The sequence below is a fragment of the Penicillium macrosclerotiorum genome, assembly GCF_028827735.1.
Source record: "Penicillium macrosclerotiorum strain IBT 26536 chromosome Unknown utg000003l_segment0_segment0, whole genome shotgun sequence".
Taxonomy (NCBI): domain Eukaryota; kingdom Fungi; phylum Ascomycota; class Eurotiomycetes; order Eurotiales; family Aspergillaceae; genus Penicillium; species Penicillium macrosclerotiorum.
In genome coordinates, this window is record NW_026643083.1 from 553,703 (window position 1) to 569,163 (window position 15,461).

The 15,461-nt window shown below is 48.9% G+C and overlaps 6 protein-coding genes across 6 annotated transcripts; 3 read left to right on the forward strand and 3 right to left on the reverse strand.

Moving 5' to 3' along the window:
• Positions 1–978: 978 nt before the first annotated feature.
• On the forward strand, positions 979–2,979 carry N7462_003084 (flavin monoamine oxidase family protein; the record flags this gene model as incomplete). Its single annotated transcript, XM_057074810.1, has 3 exons — positions 979–1,254; positions 1,446–1,886; positions 1,972–2,979. 3 exons carry the CDS (start codon positions 979–981, stop codon positions 2,977–2,979), a joined length of 1,725 nt encoding a protein of 574 aa, XP_056934315.1.
• Positions 2,980–3,778: 799 nt separating this feature from the next.
• Positions 3,779–4,088, reverse strand: N7462_003085 (uncharacterized protein; the record flags this gene model as incomplete). Its single annotated transcript, XM_057074811.1, has 2 exons — positions 3,779–3,892; positions 3,948–4,088. The coding sequence occupies 2 exons, from the start codon at positions 4,086–4,088 to the stop codon at positions 3,779–3,781; spliced, it is 255 nt and encodes an 84-aa protein (XP_056934316.1).
• Positions 4,089–5,011: 923 nt separating this feature from the next.
• N7462_003086 (uncharacterized protein) lies at positions 5,012–5,457 on the forward strand (the record flags this gene model as incomplete). Its single annotated transcript, XM_057074812.1, has 2 exons — positions 5,012–5,377; positions 5,443–5,457. 2 exons carry the CDS (start codon positions 5,012–5,014, stop codon positions 5,455–5,457), a joined length of 381 nt encoding a protein of 126 aa, XP_056934317.1.
• A 398-nt stretch (positions 5,458–5,855) lies between these two features.
• On the reverse strand, positions 5,856–9,026 carry sha1 (putative calmodulin-binding protein Sha1; the record flags this gene model as incomplete). The annotated part of the gene is made up of 2 exons (XM_057074813.1): positions 5,856–6,226; positions 6,287–9,026. The coding sequence occupies 2 exons, from the start codon at positions 9,024–9,026 to the stop codon at positions 5,856–5,858; spliced, it is 3,111 nt and encodes a 1,036-aa protein (XP_056934318.1).
• Positions 9,027–10,203: 1,177 nt separating this feature from the next.
• Positions 10,204–12,306, forward strand: N7462_003088 (vezatin family protein; the record flags this gene model as incomplete). Its single annotated transcript, XM_057074814.1, has 6 exons — positions 10,204–10,252; positions 10,326–10,522; positions 10,592–10,784; positions 10,846–11,071; positions 11,131–11,582; positions 11,651–12,306. 6 exons carry the CDS (start codon positions 10,204–10,206, stop codon positions 12,304–12,306), a joined length of 1,773 nt encoding a protein of 590 aa, XP_056934319.1.
• A 792-nt stretch (positions 12,307–13,098) lies between these two features.
• Positions 13,099–14,601, reverse strand: N7462_003089 (tetratricopeptide repeat protein; the record flags this gene model as incomplete). Its single annotated transcript, XM_057074815.1, has 1 exon — positions 13,099–14,601. The coding sequence occupies one exon, from the start codon at positions 14,599–14,601 to the stop codon at positions 13,099–13,101; it is 1,503 nt and encodes a 500-aa protein (XP_056934320.1).
• Positions 14,602–15,461: the final 860 nt, after the last annotated feature.

A 15,461-nucleotide genomic window follows, 5' to 3' on the forward strand; every position in this document is an offset into this window, starting at 1 on the left:
TCTGGCCACCACTGCCACATTTGCGTTAAAGCTTTGATAAAAACTAAAGAAATTGTGTTCTTTGTGTTTGAATTCATGTTCTCTAGACTGCGTTGAGTGCTGTCCAGAAAGCCTTTCTACCGAGTAGCCCTCACAGGCATGGGAGATTGTTAACCTTCTCCAAAATGAACGAGGTGCCAATAAGTTGGATCACCTACGGGGGGCAGATATTTGTCACGCTCTGCGAAATGGTTAATGTCGTGAATTGGCAGACGCTCGATTCTATAAATACTTGGGCCTCCTCCGCCAATGGTATCTTCTTGATACCCGCCCGCTACATCCGATTCTAGAATAGCGTCCATGTTTGCGCCAACACCCATCTCACAGTTGGGCAGAAAGCTACGATGAAACACGAAAGGGTTTGTATTGAAGGGAATCTATCATCATCCCAGTCGTTCGCACCTATACCTTATCTTAGGGCCTTAATGCGTTGTCACTCGTAGGATTTTTTTTTTTACCACGTGACTCCTTTATGGATTGGTCCTTCGGGTTTTGAGCGACAAGGATTCGTAAAGAGTGCTGGACATTTGAAGCGTTAGATTTCTGGCGCGTTGGACCACTGGCGCGTTGGACCACCGGCGCTTTGGATGACTGGCTCGTTGGATTTCTGGCGCTTTGGACCGCTGGCGCGTTGGATTGCTGGGGCGTTCTTTGCCTAATTATGAGTATCGCCACATGGAGAATCATCTCGATTGCTTGAAATAGAGGGGTCTAACATTACTTATGGCTTACGTTGGCTGATAGATGTTAGTTATATTATAGCTCAGAAAACTATTGAATAATATTACCACACTTGGAAAATGGGCATTTATGAAAATACTCTGTCTATAGGTATTCAACATCAGGATGCTGCGCTGACAGAAATATTCGCCCCCGAGCACACATCAATTATCCATTAAAAAGTGTACAAAGTATCTGTGGACCGCTGAAGTAGGCACAATGGAAGCCAAAGCTCATTCAAAAGACGGCTATACCAAGCCTGGTCAGGCCTCCTGGATTGAACAGGATCTTTCCTATTGCTCTTGCGACTTCAGGTCATCAATTCAAAAGCGGGCTTTGATAACGGGTTTCAGTGAACTAAACCAAGCAAAAGATAAAATCATCCATGTAGGAGTTATTGGGGCGGGTTTAGCAGGTTTGCGATGTGCAGAGATTTTGATCGAACATGGCATCAATGTTACGGTAATAGAAGCCCGAGATAGACTCGGTGGACGTGTAAGTCAAACCCTTCACTATGAAATGTGCAGAGAAGGGAATTGCTTACATATGCACAGGTTCACCAAATGGATTTATGCGGCCATCCTGTTGATATGTACGTCTAGTTATTTTCTCTATATTAAAATGACCCAATATCAGTCGTGCACTCCAGAAGCAGACTGTTTTTTGAAACCTGCGCTGACTGATAGTCAAGGGGTCCTAATTGGATTCATGGAACACTAGACAACCCTATTCTGAATCTCGCGAAGCGAACTGGAACAGTACTTGCCACGGTGGAAGACAATCCATGCGTCTTCGATCAGTATGGAGAAGTCATGAGTCACGATAAAGCCAACGAAATTTCAGATCTAGTTTGGGACATAATTAAAGAAGCTTTCCAACACAGTAATGAAAACAGTTTGAATATTTCACCGGAAAGCAGTCTGAAAGACTTTTTCATGAAACAAGTTGTGAGAAAAGGGTTGGCTGAAGAGGATCAGACTTTGGTCTTACAAATGGCAGAGATGTGGGGAGCGTTCATAGGTGATCCGTTAGAACTGCAAAGTCTGAAATACTTCTGGCTGGAAGAATGCCTTGATGGCGGTGAGTACATTGTTATATGGCCCCTGGCAGCTCTTTTGTTAGGCAAAGTCAATCTTAAGGGAAACTTTCGTCTATGATCTATTACTAATGCGATGAATAGATAATCTTTTTGTTGCGAGTAGCCACGCACAGATCTTGCATGCTGTAGCTGACAAGGTGCTAAAACGTGCGGAAATGCTGCTGCGCAACAAAGTAGTAAGTATTGAAAATGCCGATAGTATAGAAGGACATCAGAAAGTCTGCGTAAAAACAGACCTTGGTCATGCATTGGAATTCGACGAGGTCGTCGTCACAATCCCTCTTGGAGCGCTAAAGCATGGAAATACAAAATTTTCTCCCGCTCTCTCTCCAGAAATTACTCGTGCCATCCAAAATACATCATATAGTCGATTAGAAAAGGTCTATATTATGTTCCCAAAAGCTTTTTGGGAAACGTCCTCTTCATCAGCGACAGGAAAATCGCATTCATCAACTAAATCCACCACAGGATTCAAATCATTCGCCCACTTTTTGCATCCGACTTATTCGCCCGAGAATAACCCTGAGTCATGGACTCTTGAATTGAACTCGCTCTCTTCTCCGCAAATTTTTGGCAGCTACGCCCAACCAACCCTTCTTTTCGGTATATATGGAGGTTGTGCTAATCACATAACATCTCTTATTACACCGCTCTCTTCAGATTCATTGGAATACTTTCAGGTTATCGACGACTTTTTCCGTCCTTACTATGCCTTGTTGCCAAACTATAGTCCTGATAATCCTGACTGCCGCCCCAGAGCTGTGCTTGCAACAAACTGGCAGAACGATGAACTAGCGGGATATGGTTCATACATGAATTTCAAAACAAGTGAGAAGCCTAAGGAAGGGACACCGGACATCGGATTAGATGAAGACATTAGGGTTCTGAGAAAAGGAATGCCGGAGAGAGGAATTTGGTTTGCTGGTGATCACACTGCGCCATTTGTTGCGCTTGGCACTCTAACAGGAGCCTACTGGAGTGGTGAGTCCGTGGGAATGAGGATCTCACGAGCGTATGGAAGAACTCCAGGCTCTTCTGGAGGGGAGCCCATTCTGAGCAATAGTGGAGACAATAAAACCAGCGCCAATGTTAGGAATGGCGGTGGGAGAGTTTGTGTGTGAGAGAGAAAGTCATGAATTAGAAAACCACTCACGAGTAGCAGATATGATCTGCATAGTCCGACCTCAAAGTCTCATTACTTAGAATTCGCTACATTCACCCAAAAAAGACTTTTTATGATATAATAAATAAGCTAATCCCTAATCGTTTAGACCCTTCAAAAAAGAAAGGTAACACGAATAAATGCCAGAGACTAAGTATGACGGAATAGATAGTTACAAAGAGCACTATTTTAGGTGATTTCTAAAGTTTATTTTTGAAAAAGCAAGCCTTTTCGCTATGTAGTGTAAGGTTTTGTTAAATTAGTAATTAGGGAGTAGATGGCCCTGTTATATATGCTGTCCATCAAAAACTTGATGAATACATTGACACTCCATCTAATCTCAAATTCACGGTGAAATCAGAAATCGTTATTTTTTTTATTTTTTGCCAAATTTTTCAGATAGATAGATTCCATTTTTGGCAGAGCCAGTGGCTTAGCTTGCGATGGAAGTGGCCACCCCAGCAGCTAGTTAATAAAGAAAGTCGCGGTTACTAATATTATAAAATTAACGAATAATAACTATTGGTATTTATTTCTAGGCTCAAACGAGAACGACTTTAACGCCTCTGCGATCTTCTCAAAGCATGCCATGCTAATTGCTGTATGTACAAAATTCCCGTCTAACTTTCTTGATGTGGCATATCTGCTCAAGGGCCGGGAGGCCCTGGGGGACCCATGCCACCCATTGGGGGACCGTCAGGGCCGCAACAGTCGCAGCAGCAGAAACAGCAACAGCTAGAAGAAAAGAAGGGCAAATGTTAGAGATCACGGAGCAAGCTAAATGTGCTAGCAGAGTAGACCCACCAGTCATCATCTGGTTCACCGGGCATGAAACCACCACGCATGTTGACATTCATGCTCTCGGGCGAAGCCTACTAGGGTCAGAACTTGGCATTCTTGGCATATTAATAGTCAATGGATTCTCACAGCTTGTTCTGAGTCATTCTGGTTCATAGTTGGGGCTGAAGGGCTGTTCGGCTGCTGCATGGTCACGGTGTTGGCGTCCCACTTGCTCTCGGTGGCGGGCTGTTGGGCCGGCTGGAACCAGCTAAGAATGCTTCCGAACATGGTGTATAGGAGTGGATTAATAGTGATACGAACTGGAGAAGAAGTTCATCAAAGACTGAACGACATTTGCGAGTATTTAAGTCAATTCAGGGATACACGCAGGCAACAACACGAGTCCGAGATCTCAATTAGCACTATGCAATAATAATTTTTCCTCAATTGTGCCCTTTCTCTTGCCCAAACTTCGATAGTCTGATCCGGCAGTTGTGCTACTCAGTATTATGCGCAAGTAGTGCCCCTTGACGCGTCATTCGGCTCCACGTTCGATTCATTGTGGGGCGCGGCTTAGCACGCCGTATCATCAAGTGGCTGATTCGGGTAGGGCTGGGCCGGATTCGCTGCTTGAAAATTGCTTGCGTGGACGACATCACGTATGAGGAAATCTCGACTCTCCTTTCCTCAGATAGCACCCTATTACATCCTTATATGATGTCATACTCATAGATATTGCATCTCATATTGCGATCAGATCGATTCTGGAGGGCCGTTTTGTTGTGGCAAACCTTATTGTGGAGATCTGCGATAGCTTAACGGGACAAAACTCAGGTAAAAGATATTGCCCGGAAACGTGGACAGTGCAAACACGACATAAATTATTAGTGCCAAATCGCTAGGCAGCCGCCTAGTTCTGAATTTTCCGGATCTTTCTTGGCTTCAAATGGCTTTCTTGGCAATTCCCCAATGTAATTGACCACGCCACCCAGAGGGGCTTCGAAAGGACTAGCCAGGATGACGATCATCCACACGCTGAACCCCAAGCCTCAGCAAGCCCCAGCATGACTTAATCTTGGATCAGGATTGGCGTACTTAAAAGACTCGGGGTATGGCCCAGATATCTGTCTTAACTTCATCTCCTTCACACGAATCGGCAGTCATTTATCTTCAAGCCATCCTATCTATTCCACGCACGCAAACACACGAAAATGGGTCTTTTCCACCATCATCATCCTGAGGGCGGTCCCCACGACGGTCCTGGTGGCCCTGGAGGTCCAGGAGGCCCTGGCGGTTTTGGCGGCCCTGGTGGCCCTGGCGGTCCTCATGGCGGTCCTGGCCCCCATGAGGGCCCTCACGGTGGCCCTGGTGGCCCTGGTGGTCCTGGTGGTCCTGGCGGTTTTGGCGGCCCTCACGGCGGCCCTGGTGGTCCTGGAGGTCCTGGAGGTCCAGGAGGTCCTGGAGGTTTTGGTGGCCCTCACGGCGGTGGTCCTGGTGGTCCTGGTGGTCCTGGTGGTCCTGGTGGTCCCCATGGCGGTGGTCCTGGTGGTCCCCATGGCGGTGGCCCTGGCGGTCCGGTAAGCATGACTGTCCAGTCTTATCACTATCTAAAGAAAGTAGACGCTGACATTGAAACTCACAGCACGGCGGCTGGTAAACGGGCTCCGAGGATTATACAAACCGATTGTTGGAACTGGCATGATGAACTGTATTTTAACCCTACGTCTTTCATATGAGAAGTGTGGTGCAGGGCACCACTCGGTTCGCCATGGCCGGCAATCAATCAAGTTCAGATATGAAATTGCGTAGAAAGTATGTGATGTCAAGTGAATGAGTGCGAAGGTACAATAGGGGGTATGTTGCGTAAAAAGGATTGGAAACAGGACACCAGGTCCTCAAACAGTTCTGATGATGGGTAAAGCCTGCCCTTCAACTCCATAAACAAATCTCAGGAAACAAAATCAACACCTTGAAGTGAATGTATGATGTAAAGAACGCTTTCGTCATCGTGAAGAGATCGTCAAACGAATCCCAGTTAGTAATGGATGGGCGGGGTCAAAGACGGCGTTTGGGATTTTTCCGGCTCTGGTGATAACCAATATGTGAAGACTGAGCTCGAATGGCTTTTGGTCGTCGCTTGCGAGCCTGATACATCCTCCAGTAACGCGTGATAACCTCTTTTGCCCACAATATCTCGTTTCTTGTTTGAACAACGATTGCACAATGTGCAGCAAGATTGCGTGCGATCGCACGGCGGTTCTCGTCTCTTTTGGCAAGGTGAGCTCGCCAGGCTCGCTGCAGCACTGTGGCTGCGCGGGGGCGTTTCGAAGCAGATAATAACCTTGAACAAAGGAATGCGAGAGCTCCTAGTGTGAAATCATCGTCAAGGAAATGCGGCGAATCTATTCCCGGAGAGACGAGGCAAGCTGTTATCAGACATTAGTAATTTTTCAAGCTCATGCTCTTCCGGTCGAGGAACAGCTTACCATATTGCGAGCTGCACCCCAACAATCGAAGTCGAGACTCTAATGTCATTGAGACAGACTGTTTGCCTCCCTGCAGATTCTGTGGTCGAATGCCTCCTGTGATATATGGTTCATACTCGTCGACGATGCTCCCATATAGTTGTCCATCAGCAAAGCTGGTTGTCATATTGTCGATATGAAGGCCATTCAGAGTAGCGAGGATTCCAGCCCATTGCTGGAGCGATTTAATGTGCTTGTCTTTATCGTGGAGGTGTTCACACGTAAATGAGGGATCATCCTTGATACGGTCATATCCAAGCTCCAAAGCTGCCTTGCGTTTTAGCCTCATGATCTCCTTATCGACATCATGCCAATCGACTAGACCAACAAGACCCCATTTGCTCACAAGAGCCCAAAGGAGGGCAATGGTCTTTTCACGGTACCCATCCACAATATCTTCAGGTCTTATACTACCAACAATGGTACCAGAGCCTTGGACTGTATTCAGGGCAGATAGTGCAACCCGTACATTGTGGAGTTTCGCTACTCGACTGGCACAGGGATACTTTAGATGCTTGGAGAGAGGTAAGTCTTTTTCGTTCCCAAGAAGCGAGACGGATTCTCCGGTCGAGAGAGTAACTTCAGTTTGGTCTTCGAGGGTCTGCACATGCGCCGATGTGAAGAAGAGAACTTCAACTATTCTGGTTAGGCGAACACCATCTCTGAGATCCACAGCAAGGTTGTGCATTTGGTAATCATATTCTTGAAGAAGATGCTGCTTGTAAGACAGTTGACAACCAAGATGCAGAAGTGGCTTTATGATATCCCCACATGAAGGCAAGAGTAGGCGTGCCAGAGCCTGGATGACCTCCGCCGATGACTTCAGAGAAGAATAGGTTGGAAAAAGTTTTCGCGGGAGACTCACGCCCGAAGACTGTTTTCCGTGGTCCAAAAGCACAACGATCAAAATGCTTCGAAGTACCGTCCGACGATAAATCTTGGCTTGTATTTCAGGAGAAGTCTCCTTCGCGCTGGGTCCCGATGGACCGAGATCGTCATTGCGGAGCAAGAATGTATCCAAAAATCGTTCCAACTTGCGAGTCATGGTTCTTTCAAATTTAACGGCGTCCTCAATTGAAGGCCCCCTGCCATGCTCGGTCATGGCAGAGCTGCTGAAAACCTTCCGGCCCACAACGGTCTCTGCCGCTGCTGCCAGGGCATATAAATCATATGATTGAATCCAGATGTCGAGAAATTTCCGCTTCAGACCAACATCTTGCTTGAGGCGGTTGGCGTGGACCAGTGTGTCTCTGGGGATACTCAATATTCCACATGACAAAGACGCCTGTAGGCGCTGGTGTAGTTGAGCGAAGTAGTCCGTATGGTAAATTTGAAGAAGTTCTAGGCGTAGTTCATTTGAGTTGAAGGTATCCGAATCTCTATCTGAGCATTCAAACAACGCATTGACCAGTTGTGAAATCACAGTCTCCTGGTGGGAAAGCCAATTTTCTTCGTACAGAGCCGGCTTAGAAATATTCTCTGTGAGTATTGGGAATTGATTGTTTAGCTGTTTCAATTTTGCAGAGACACTCTCAATACGTGAGGCATGAAGAGACTCCGAACGGGAAAGGCGCTCTGATAAAGCTGATGCTCGAGCATTTAGTGACGCCGAGTGGTTCGCTAGGGGTCTCTGTTGCGGACGAGCACTTCCCTCCAAACGGGTAGGGGCTGGGAAAAGCTTCACATTGTTTTGCTTTTCACCCAATACATCTCGTCTTGTTGGTTGTTTCTCCACGATTGTGGGGTTTGAATCGATATAGTCGGATTTCTTCACCTGCTGGGCAACCGTTGTAGGAGCAGGCTTGAAGGCAGAGACGGAACTGATTCGTTTGGGCTTCGATAGGGGCTTCGATATGACGAAGCTTTGCTTCTCAATATCAGCAAAAGTACCAGGGGGAACATTCTCTTTGCCGCCGTTCTTTCCAGCAACGTCCACCCTCTGGGCAGCTTCTTGGGCTATTTTCGCACTTGGCTGCAACGGGGGTCGGCGAGCTGAAACTGCCAAGGACTTTCTCGCTTGTTGCTTGATTATCTTTGCTTCAAACACATCCACTTGTGTGTCCTCTACGAGTTGATCCGATGTGTTTCCCTTCGACTTTTTCAACGGGCTAAATAAGCCCATGAACACACTCGCCACGGTCGTATCATCCGGAGGGATGTAAACTGTATTGCGTCGTACATGTTTCCTGAGTTCTGCTTCTGGGATATTCTGTGGACGGCTTGATGCAGTATTCCGGGTCTGCGTGGCGGGTGATGGTTCATCGCTCAGGTTCGGGCATATCTTGGGCTCTTTTGGTGGGGGATCGATCTCTCGTTTCACCGGTCGGGATGAGACACTCAGAGTAAGGTGCACTTTCGGGCGGAAGCGCTGAGCTGGTTGGGCAAGCACGGACAATTTACGCTCCGAAGGCGCCCTGGTCGTTGCGTTTGGCCGTCTGCGTTTCTCTGCTGGATTCGTCGGTTTTTCGAAGTCGTCGTGAATCTGGAAGGTATTACCGGCTCGATTGGCTCGTCGTGGTCGGACTCCGGTCAATATCGGCGCTCGTACTTCGGTGGTGAAGTCCACCTGCTCCGTGGTCTCAAAGGGCGAGTCGCCATCAAACACGCTGTCGAAGATCTCGCTGCCGCTGTGTTCACTAAACCCAGGCGATCGTGTCTTCAAGGGGCATGGGGTGAAAGCTTCATTCAAGATTCCGGACATGGTGTCAACCCCTCCCGAAAATCACAGGCAGCAAATTTCTTGGAACATCAAGCCAGGTCAACACAGTGTTGAGGTTGAGACGACAAGGTTGCGGAGCATGGACCCTTGCAGATTGTTGATTCCACAGAAGCGGTGTAGTGACAGTGGGTGGGAAGTTTGTTTCTAATACGGATCAAGTGTTATTGCTGAGAGGGATGAGGTGTGAAGAAAGCCCTCAATCATGGACTTGACTGAATTCACGCATCGAAGTACGCGTTCTCACGCATCTGCGCACTGCAGCATCCTCGAGACTGTTGACACGCGCGTCGTCCCGGGCAACTGTGCTTATGTCATCCGTTCTGCTCTCGCGGGGTCGATCACACGTGATCGATCGCTTTCGCGGTTTCCTAAACAGGGAGAACGGTTCAAGGCGGTGGCGACCGGCAGTTCTTGTGCCAGGATCATCATGTGCCTGTTCTGCATAAACAATACGTGCGCTACTCTGGCCTCTTCTGTTCACTTGCGCTGCTCGGACTCGAAGCTCCGGCGTTGTCCTGCATGATCAGGACTTTGCATTTGCAAACTCTAGGCTTCAGGATGTATTCATAGTAGTGTACCCTTGTACCACTGTGCTATTGTACTACTGGAGTACTCCATCCGGCTCACCTGTGGCCACCCCCAACAGCTCCCCGAGCCCGCCGTCCCACCGAAGCAGCCGGCATTAAAATGTCCCCCAGACGGACCTGGCACCTGGTATTCCCCGTAGCACAAGTAGCTTCCCCTCCCCCTCCAAAGAACCTGCGGGATGGAATCAGCTACCGGTTGATCCCAATACAATCACCGCCGGACGTACCAATCAGATGGTCGGGAGTGTCGGCGGAGTGGCCACCATGACATCGCGAGAAAAGGAGGCGGGTGGGTCGCCTGCCCTAATTTAGACTCTCGTGACTTCTCCTTTCCCCGGACAACTTGCGCTTCAGGCCTTCGTGTCTTCTCCTCTAGTTTCGTGACTGGAACCGATTGAACTTGGATACGATCGTGACTGGTGCTCGTGCACTTCCGACATGCCCCTAGGCGCGCGCGTCGCCCGATAACCTTCTCATCCCATAACGCCCCCCTCCTCTCCGATCAACGATTCGGCAGGCCGCCATCTCTCCACTTCCATTCCTCAACTCCTACTCCGGAATGATTTGCGGCCATGGAGTCCCTCGTGTTTGAGAATTCGCCGCTGGCCGAGTACCTGCAAGGTGGGTTTATCTCCCGGCCGCATGAGAGCCTGGTAGAAAAGCGCTTGTCATACTCACACGTGCTCGTCTGTAGGAGAAGGTGGAAGTGAGGATAATTGGCCCTTGGATGGAACGCAAGACGACACCAACCCGGATATTCCGTCTTCTGATTTCGCCCCGAGAGGAGCTTCTCGATTTCAAACTCGTGTGCGCAACAAGCTCCCCAAACCGCTAGACCTCAAGAGCACGCAACATGGAGCGGTGGTCGAGAAGCTGTACAGCACTTGTTCGGTATGATACTCCGGTGGATGGCTGGAATCCCTCTTCCCCTACACGGACTGACAAGATTGTCGACCCTAGTCTGTCCTAAACGCACGCATCGCAAGGGGCGATAATGAAAGATTCCTGGAGCAGTTCGGATATGTCATTGTCGCCTCGCAGCTGTTAAACGAGCACAGTGCTCCCTCCTACACCTCCGCCGCCGATGTCGTGTCCGCGGCGCAGCCCGCAGAGCTTCCCTCTCTCGACGACATTTGGACTACAGGGCGCCATTGTGACTGCCACCACTTCCTTTTCAATTGTTTGGTTGCTACATTGGGGTCGGTCGCGGACAGGCTTGGGAATCAACCCCAGGAAAGTCGGCGTGCTTCTGGTCCTTGTCCCTGTCCTCGGTGTCTTCTTTTACGCGTTTGCCAAAAGACAATGGTTGAAATACTTGCGACATCAGGCTGTGGAAGCCGCCGGCATATTTATTGGAAATGCTCAGGGATTTGACTCGGCTGCATCGGCTTCCGTGGTCTTCATACAAGAAGTTGAGCTGGTTTCTCGGGGCTATCGGATGTGAGACCTCGCCATGTTCGTTTTGAGACTCGCAAAAGCATGCTGACTTCCCTTTCTAGAAGCACCCCCTTGCCCCCTATAAGTCGATTGGAGGATCAGGTTCAAATCAGACGGTGCTTAAGACTACGTCGCGCCGTTTCAGAATGCTTCTGGTCAATGCTAGAGCGATATATTCGGTCGCAGAACACGCTTCGCCCGCTCACGGACGCGGCCAATCTGGCCAAATACTACGACATCTATGATATTGGACTTCCAGACCTTGAAGCAATCGAGTCGGGTTTTTCTCAACGGTCGTTAGATGACCAATATTCACTTCGCTCCCTACGGGATTTATTCGGTAAACTCTATACCATGCGGAAGAGCGTGTTATGCTGCCTGCTCGCCCTCAGTGCCGATGGGGGCGGCTCGGATATCACGCGGTGGAGCTCCGCAGTAGAAGAGATGCGCGAGCTGGCTGCTGTCACAGGGGCCAGTATGAGTAAAATGACCAGCATCTTGAACGAGGAGGACCGTTAGTTTATCTCCCTTGCTTTCTGCGCACTTCCACGAATTGGGGGCTAATTCATCTTTTTTTCGCAGGAGAGGCCATTCCTCCGTCGCCATTGCCCACCGCTTCCCCAAGCAAGGAGCACATGCGTGCACAATTCCGGCGGCTTAACTCTTTGTCTCAAGGTGTTCGTGCCTTGCACGCCAAAATGCACATCATCAGCGAGGAGTCTAATGCCAACCTCGACCGGTCAGAGGCGAATGACTTTGAAGCAGCTCTGCTTACACAATACGACTCTATCGGCAGCGACATTCGGGCCCTCCTCCAGGAATGGGAGGTCGGCAAAGCAGCTATTGTCAATAATCAAGACCGCCTCAGTCTTTCGGATCGGTCACGACCGTCAAGCCTTGCTGTACCACTGTCGCCCACACCCAGCCTTGGTGGGACAACAGCGGTTGGAGGCAGCCCCACGGACGCCTTGAAAGCCTTGAACGGCGAGAATCGACCCGATCTCACACATAGCTTCGAGGACGAGGAGATCTTCGAAGCCGTCGTGCTCCCCGCGTCGAGGAACAAGCGAGCCTCGTTGACTAGAGACGAGCGCCTGGCCCGTGTGCGAGAAGACCGTGCCAGGCAAGCAACCGCCCGGGAAAAAGCTGATGCTAGCACAAACATGCTCAAAGAGCTGGAAATGGTCATCAAGCAACGGCCGCGGAACAGCACCTCCAAACGAGTAACCAGTCTCTAGATCGAGCAGAGGATGCTTATCAGCCGTTTTCTCTCGGCGCCAGGCCCTGAGCAGCCTTGGTGACCGACACGCTCGCTTGTTTCTTATGTTTTACTCCTACTCCGTCGCGAATATCGGCCTCACATTGCCGCCCGTCGGAGTTTGTTAATTTGATACCCATGACATATCTAGAAGGATCCGGTGAATAAGGCGTTTCTCCTGGGGCTTTCATTTCGCATTTGCATCGCTTTTCTGTTTGTTCGCTGTCTTCCTTTTTGTCTCTATCTCGCTTTTTTGTTCAATCTTTCGATTGCTCTTGCTGCACTATAACCAGGCTTGTTTCGTTTGTGTTATCATCATGTTGAAGGGTTCGGCTCCTCAGCGCACCCCTAGGTCGCTTGGATCAGTTGGAACTTCGGGGCCGTCAGCATTTTTCAAGCTCATTTGTACATTAGGAGATTCTCTTAGGTCTCGTGGATGTAGATCTTTCAGAATATTTCAAATATTCTTACTGAATTATGGATATATCGAATAGCCGCCCTATGTTGCCTACTATCTATAGACACGATACAAGTATAATACTTTCTCAAACGCTGACAGGGGTTGGGAATGAAGACATCGAACCTAGTAGAAGGGTTCATGATATATTGTATTTCAATGCTTGCTATAACATGTTAGGATTACGTCCAAGCTCATACACGCCAATGTTTCATTCACGGCGATATTGTACGTTATGTATATATATCTTTACTTTCAAGACAACCCACCGGGGTTCATTTACCAGAGCAAGCCCCCAGCTCTAACCTAATCTAGCTAGGGATCTCTCCGGTAGCTGTCTTCCTTTCTGTCGTTGATCCCCTCGGGAAACCTTTGTGCCGAAGCAGGGTCGATGCTTTCCACCCGAGCCATAGGGTTGAAAGCATCAACCGTCACGTAGGATGACAGTTGGGTCAGATTCGCTTCAATCCTGGCTACCGTGTCTGACGCAACTCCACCAATGCGCTGATAAAAATCCAAAGCTTCCTTCCAAAGCTCCCCTGCACTTCGCACCTCTGAATCAATATCACCTCCTTTTGCGTGAGTGTCTTTGCACTCTTCCATCAGAGTCCAGGCCAACTCGTCAACCACTCGCATGGTTTCTGGGTGTCGTCTGCCCCACCACTGTGTGTAAATTGAAATTGCTTCCATAAGCAAATCTCTAGCCTTGGAGAAATCTCCAAGCTTGGTCAGAGCTCTGCCCATGTTCAGTTTGAGGGAAACCTGGGCGGGTTGAGGGTCACCCTGCCTACTGGAGTCTCCGAGACCATAGTTTACATACTGAAAGACTTGGTATGCCTCTGACACAGAGCCTTTTCGTAGCATGACTTCTCCCATATCGTTCAATATTCGAAGGTATAAGGATTTCTGCTCGTTTTCAATTACTGTGTGTCCGTTTGTTGTATCTTGTGAGGAATGTTCTGCTGCCTCTCGTAATAATGTCTCCGCCTCGTCCAGGCGATCGGTCATCATGAAAACCACTGCTTTGTTGTACTTAATCGATGTCGATGCATGGGCTGTCAGAGTCCCAAGCTCACTCATGATACCGGTTGACCTCGCAAAGGACCTGAGGGCATATTCAAACTTGCGTTGATGCGTATAAACTAGGCCGAGATTTGCCAGTACATCGGCGAGGAATTCACGGTTCTCTGGGGAGTGAGAGCGGTTATCAAGCCCACGCGCAATCATCCGGTAGATAATCGAGGCTTCCTCATAATGCCCCGTCTGTCGAAATACACGGGCTAGACTTTCCAGTTCAGTAAGATCCGTGCTGGGACCCCATTTCCCTGCTTTGATGTAACTCCAACATATCTGAGCATGCGGTAAAAGCCGCCGTATTGTCACCCAAGAATAAACCGTTGATGACAGCGGAACTTGAGCTGCCACAAGTGATATCGCAGACCTGATGTATTCCGATTCCTTGGCCTGTACTCTCTGTCTGACCACTGCCTGGATGGCTGGGTGTGTTTCCCATGCGCGGCTGCCGCTTAGGGAAATTTTCGGCTCAATGAATGAGAGATCGGCTAGGAGAGGATAGTGGTATCTGAAAGGTGTCTTGTTCCTGGCTAGGTCCTGTAGCCACCGGGGGAATGTATCATCAACTGCGTTGAGGCAAAGCTCGTACCAGAGATCATGATGATCGAGGAAACTAAAAAGGGCTAGAATTTTGGCTGCGACTGGATTGGATCTTTCGAGATCTTCCAAGCTTAGGTTCATGGAGCGATATAAGGTTTCGTCTGTCCCCAGCACTTCCGTGGTATCGCCACGACTCTTCCACATCTCCAAATATTCTCGGATCTCTAGGCGATAACGAGATATGACAGAAATCGCAAGGCGTAATGCTAACGGAAGCCCTTTCAGCAAAGATATCAAATCCAGGGCTCCTGTAACTGAACAAGGTTAGTTTGTATCAGGAGCATGCTTCGAGTAAAGGTATACTACCTTGCATTGAATGGGGATGAATTTTTGAGGTAAGTAGACTCATTGCATCCTCATTCTTGAGTCCTTTCATTTCCCATATTGGATGATACCTCTCCACTACATCACGTCTTTGAGAAGTGAGCAGGACCGATCCCCGGGTCAGGCCACGAATATAGCTGTGAATATCAAAAGAGCCGGCGTCCTGCGGAATTGGAGAAGTAGTTTGATTGGCCCTATCAATTACCAGCAGCCATCTCCCCTCACTCAGGCGGTTGAGCTCAGTAAAGAATAAATCCACTAGAGCACGACGTTCCCCTTCGGCAATAATAGGCAATAACGTAGAATGAGACGTGGGTTTGCTGCTGCTTTCCTGTTTCGATTTGAGCATATCAATAACACTTTGTTCAAAGCTGTCCTGGTCCTCGCCACTGATCCAGAAGATATCCCGTTCAGGGTGGCTTGATAGTTGTTGATGTACAAATCTCGCGGCCAGTTGAGACTTTCCAACGCCAGTCAAACCCCACAGGCAAACAACGGTTTTCCGAATAGACGACCGAGCTGGGAAGCCTAATTCGGTGTGGAGAAAAGCTAACTCCTCTTCTCTCCCAATGAATGCCCATTTTTCGGGTAGAGCCTTTGCTAAACGGAGGCTTTTGTCCGCGAAAGGTGTCGAATCAGAATTTTGAAGGGCCTCCTCGCCTCTCTCTGTCCAAAATAAC